The following is a 5,421-nucleotide window of genomic DNA, read 5'->3' as shown; positions in this document are numbered from 1 at the left end:
CAATCATATATAACAAACTTGTAAGGAGATGTTTGTCCTTATTTATGTACAATGAAATTTTATTATCTTTAGTAGTGAGATCTCCAATGCAGTGTCTCACCCCAATGCGTGAGACTATATATTTATTGATAATCCGATAACGGATGGTTTGATAAACTCAATAGATTATTGTTTTGCATTTATTTATTCTATATTTTGGATTTATTTATATACTATGAAATGTCATTATCTCCTAAAGTTGAATTTCAATATCTACGCTGTTAATATTAAAAGAAACATGCACTTGTTTTTAAAAGTGATTATTGTTATAATGTAATGACTTTTAATTTTAACTATACACGTATGATTGTATAAGTCAGATTTGAAGTTCCTTTGTTGCCCATTGACCTTCATTTTATCTACAGCGTCATCCAAACACATTTTAAAGAAATAAGAGTATTTAATAATAAGCTCGAAGCAACTTTTTAGTTAATAAAAAATTAAAATAGCGTGCTAAACATAACTTACATAAACTTATTCACCACACACATTCCTCCATGTTTTCATGTGATTTGATAGTTCAATAACAATATAACTTTGTTAAAAAAAAGAGCATAATTCTACAATAAACATTTCTGAATAATCAATATTGAGGAAATACTTCACATATTAGTGAAAATATTTTTCCCCACATACAATTTTCTGACTCCCCTCACCAATCGACTAATCTAAGGGTTGATAGCTGCTGAAAATGTTATAATTTTCGTTTATGTAAGAAAGAAGAGTTGAAAATTGTTTTTCATTCATTCATTTATTGTATATGATAACTTTTGAATTCATAATTTGTCTTGCTTCCGATGACCTATACTGAAAGCAAGGTGTGAAGATTTTTTTGAAGGGAAAAGGTCACAAGACTTGGTCGCTTATGGCAAAAAGATTCCAAAAAATAGTTGTCACAATGTAGAGACCAGCTGTTACAGTTAAGAATGCTTGAAATGATCCAAGCCACTGTACAAAATAACCAGTTCCAATTGTGCTTATGATAGCTGCTACAGTTCCAGCACAATTTGAGATTCCTGCAAAAGTTTTGTTCTTGTTAAATAAATCAATAACCATTATGAGAAAAACAGAAGGCAAAAGAAAAAAAAGGTAAAACTCCATACAACAGATTTGCTCAGCTTCTTACCATGTAGAATTCCTGCATACTGAGGAGCAATATCCTGATGATCATGCAAAATGTTGAAAGATGTGAGGGTAAGATTCCATTGATATTCCTAAGTTCATGTAAAATGTCGCAAAATATAGTTCTTGTTTGTATAAACTTTTCTAGAAGTCCTTTTCTAAGAGAGGAAAATCCCAACATAAAATGAATTGAATTGCTTTTACAGGTTAAAATTAACTTATTATTTTGTTAAAATCAATTTTAAACTTGTTCAAATACATCATAATGTTTTAAGGGTATGTCCAAATTTTGAGTTGAACTTACTTGTATGTTAAGCATATAGCCAGCTTGGCTGAAAGAACTCAGGCTCAAAGCAATAGTCAAGAGTGTTGCAGCAATGGTGGGTGTATTGGCATAATTCAAGCAGAGCAAGGTCAGTGCCGGCCCAATGAATCCAATGGTCTGTAATTTACCAAGTATGAATCAGATTATTGTTGCAGAATGCAGATCAATGTCCTTGTACTTAACATCCATTACTAAAATCAACATGATTGAGGTATTTGTTTCCATCCCTTAAGATGAATTCCTTTTGATATTTGTCTGAAATTGCTTCAATCTTTTCAACTTTTCTTCTTTATGGCTAGGTAATAGCAGTTCAGTAGTCATTTTATCAAGCATTTTGGTTGATCCTTATATCTGAAACTGGCTAATAGCATATAGATATAATCACATCCTTCTCCATGAAAGGCTGAAAGAGTTACCTGCATAAATTTCCGGACAAATATTGTGGGGTATCCTTCGTTGATTAAGAAGTCTGATGCAAGACCGGCTATATAACCTGACATAGCCATTGTTGCCCATGGAACTGCACTAAACCAAGCTGCCTGCTTCAAGTTCACATTATATACCTATAAAAGAAGAAGAAAAATAATCATGATTGAAAGTTCCAGCTTCCAGTATTATGAGAAAATGAATATCCATGATTTCTGTGCAAGTTCAACCCTCAGAAATAAGAATAGGACTACTTGGTAAATTAGGGTGAGTAGAAACAAAGGGTAGGTTACATTGTATAAAGCTAATAGAGATTAAAGGAGAGGAATATTGTGGTTTGAGAGAGGATTGGCCTTTGGGCAAGGAAGGTGAAAACCCTCATCATTCTACTAGTTTGTAGTTGTAGGCAGCAGAAATTCCCCCCCCCCCCGCCCCCTATATATAGTTTCCATTAAACTGAAGAAACATGAATTTCAGTTCAGTTGTAACTTTAAAAAATTTATGTCATCTTTTGCTAGGAATGCATTCCAACCACCTGAATTGATCATCATACTTAATGATGAATAGTATAATCTTTTTTAAACAATAAAGTTAGCCTACATGACCATGGTATAACTGTGATGAATAAACATGTAGAAATGTAGAGTTATTAACTTTGTAGGTAGGAAAAACTATTCTAAAATGAACTTCTGTAATGTGCACAAGTAAAAGGTGTATCTACCATTGAATTTTGGTGGGTCAAAATCACAATGTACTTTTTATAAAATCAAGGACAAAGAAACTGTTACTCATGCACTTCATATACCAGTTGGCTTTAATAGAGTCTTATCTGTATTTTCCAGGCAACAATAAGAAACTAGATTATAATGTTATTAATGGAAAAACAAAGAATAGCTTAAGAAAGTAATTACGCTTTTGAAATAAACTGGCATCCATGAGAGGAGAACAAAGTAACCCTGCAAATTAAGTGAGGTGAACATTAGTATATGCTTAAATTTGGATTCATGGTAGCAAGTCCTAATCTTTCATTCAAAATAGAACTAACCCAGTTATTAGTTGCATTGGCAAATATTATAGCCCATGATGGTAATTTTGATAACAGAAGGTGTACTGGTGGGAACTTGTTACTTTTCTTTTGTGAACCAGTTTTCCCAGCTTGGATTAACCTTTGTTCTGCTCTGCTGATGAAATTACTTTCCGCAGGATCATCTGTGACTCTATATGCCCATGTCATCACCCAGAGCAATCCAAGAGATGAGAATATGAAGAAAGGACCTGAAATTCCTGTAGTGGACAGCATAATTGGTGTCAGCAATAAGCCTACAACATTGCCTAGATGAAATCCAGCCATTGACATTCCAAGTGCACTTGCCCTCTCATTAGTTGGAAACCACCTATTCAGTCAGATATGAAGATTAGATCAGTTTTGAAATTGTAGAGAACAGATGTTAAAAGAGTGTTTTGCTAACATTTCCAAAACAAATTTATATTAAATCTTCAATAACTGGTTTCTCAGGTCTTGACCTGAGATAGCTAAATATTTATGTCCAAGAGGATTCTAGAGGTGTCACCTTGATAAAAGAGTGCTCATGGATGGAAAAGCCACTCCTTCAGCCAATCCAAAGAAAGCACGAATGGCCAACAAGCTCACTGTGGAGTGGTTTGCTGCCAAAGGTGTGAGAAGAGTTGCCAAAGACCACAAAAACACACCCCAGGCCAACACCCTCTTTCCTCCATACTTATCTACCAAAGCTCCTCCAATCACAGAAGAGAATATGTAACCCCAAAGGAAAGATGACTGATTTTGCATGAGGGATGAACTTCATGTTAGCCAGTGGCTCCACCACAAACAAATGGAAGCATAACAAACTGTTTTGATTTTAAAACAGACATGTGTATTATCTAAGAAACTACTTGCCAGTTTGAGCTAAGTTATTGTACAAAGATAAATATTGACTTCATCTGAATTTTTCAAAGAATGATTTTTCCAGTAACTAGGAACCAAATTAAAACTCTCTCTCGTCCTTTTACATAAGAAAGGAATTCATGCAATTTTCTTTTCTAATTATAAGAAAGTTGAACCTATTTTCCATGTAATATAATTACTAATTTGCTTATGCCTTTAATTTACTACTAACAAGACACAGTCATTTTTCAAAGAGTATAGTTTGCTAAAGCAATTTAATTGTATAGGTATTTTCAAGATAAAATTTAAATTTGTTTCATTACTAACTAAAATTAACTTCAACATTTTCATTAGCCTTAACTTTTCTTATACAGGAAAGTTTTCAGTGAACATCAAAATAGGACCAACAAAATTGTTCTGTTTAACTAATTCTGGGAAGTAATACAAAATAATAGTAAACAAGAGACAGAATAATATCAAATTTTTAAGTTCAAACAATATGACTGAAACTGATATAAAAATAGGATTCTTTTCAAAAAATATATTTCTTCCAAAAGTCATTGATGAGTTATGTCTTTTGTGTCTGCATGTGGGGGAGAGAGAGAGAGAGGTAAATTTAGTGAATTTACTATTCATGATCGCAGGTTTTGATAGTTCTGTAGCCTGTGAAGTACCTGAACGATGCCAAGAAAAGAATTGGACCAGCCATATTTGGCAGCCAGAGGAACAATAGCCACAGACATAACCACACGATCTGCATTACACAGACACATGACACATGCAACCAAAGACACCACCTTCAACCTCTCCGGGATGCTAAGACCTGTACCTTCTTCTCTACCTCTAACAAACATGCCTCCATCTATGCCATCTGCAGTGCACTTCACACCCCATTTTGACTTTTTCTTCCTCTGCCACTCCCCTTCTCTGCCCTTCCATTGCAACTTTGTTGGTGAGATTCTGGACACAAATCCCAACTGGGATTTCCCAGAATTGGCAAAACTCAAATGGGGTGTCAAAGATGAAGACCTCCGAGAGGAAAAACGTAAGAGGGGTGGTGCTGAATATAAGGTAGCCATTAAAGGGAGAAAAAGTGTCACAAATTGAACATTAATGGATTGTGGCACAGAACATTATGAAACTTGAAACATTGTACGTATCTCCAAACCAAAGGGTGTGTTTGGTGGGAACGAATGCGTTGAATAAGCAATCCACAAGAATTGAAGGTGAAGAAAATTTAAAGAAAGAAGGAGCAGTTTGCTTAGGGGGTTGGTGAGGAAATTGAAAGAGGCACTATGTATTAAAAATTGAGATTTTCATAACTCGATACCAAAATTTAAAATTAGCGAGTATGTCACAAAAAAAATATATTTAATTAAATATAAGAAACAAAAATAAATAATGAAAAGTCAACTGTTGACGTAAAAGTATGAATTCTCTAAAATGAGAAGATCAAATGTCTCTTTTTTTAAACAGAACAGCTAGGATTAAATAAAACTAGAATAACTGAAGCTAAATTTAAGCCTAAATATAAATGCCAGATAGTTGTCATCAACTACATTAAAAAAAAATCTTTAATATCAGGGAATTATATAATTAGATA

The 5,421-nt window shown here is 33.7% G+C and overlaps 1 protein-coding gene across 1 annotated transcript; it reads right to left on the bottom strand.

Moving 5' to 3' along the window:
• Positions 1–550: 550 nt before the first annotated feature.
• LOC137826810 (probable anion transporter 3, chloroplastic) lies at positions 551–5,107 on the bottom strand. The gene is made up of 8 exons (XM_068632946.1): positions 4,493–5,107; positions 3,484–3,710; positions 2,958–3,306; positions 2,824–2,868; positions 1,903–2,049; positions 1,466–1,603; positions 1,166–1,199; positions 551–1,055 (listed from the first exon to the last, which is right to left on the bottom strand). Exons 1-8 carry the CDS (start codon positions 4,895–4,897, stop codon positions 886–888), a joined length of 1,515 nt encoding a protein of 504 aa, XP_068489047.1. The 5' UTR covers positions 4,898–5,107; the 3' UTR covers positions 551–885.
• Between the last annotated feature and the right edge of the window lie 314 nt (positions 5,108–5,421).

The sequence above is a fragment of the Phaseolus vulgaris genome, chromosome 8, assembly GCF_000499845.2.
Source record: "Phaseolus vulgaris cultivar G19833 chromosome 8, P. vulgaris v2.0, whole genome shotgun sequence".
Lineage (NCBI taxonomy): Eukaryota > Viridiplantae > Streptophyta > Magnoliopsida > Fabales > Fabaceae > Phaseolus > Phaseolus vulgaris.
Note: the sequence above shows the minus strand (reverse complement) of the source record. Positions and strands in the feature narration are given on the sequence as shown.

Bases quoted from the DNA above. Each gene is read 5' to 3' on its own strand.
- LOC137826810 (XM_068632946.1), bottom strand. From the start codon at position 4,897: ATGGCTACCTTATATTCAGCACCACCCCTCTTACGTTTTTCCTCTCGG. The intron at 3,711-4,492 runs GTACTTCACAGG...ATGCAAAATCAG, and splicing joins CTTTTCTTGGCATCGTTCAG to TCATCTTTCCTTTGGGGTTA. The intron at 1,604-1,902 runs GTAACTCTTTCA...GGTAAATTACAG, and splicing joins TTGTCCGGAAATTTATGCAG to ACCATTGGATTCATTGGGCC.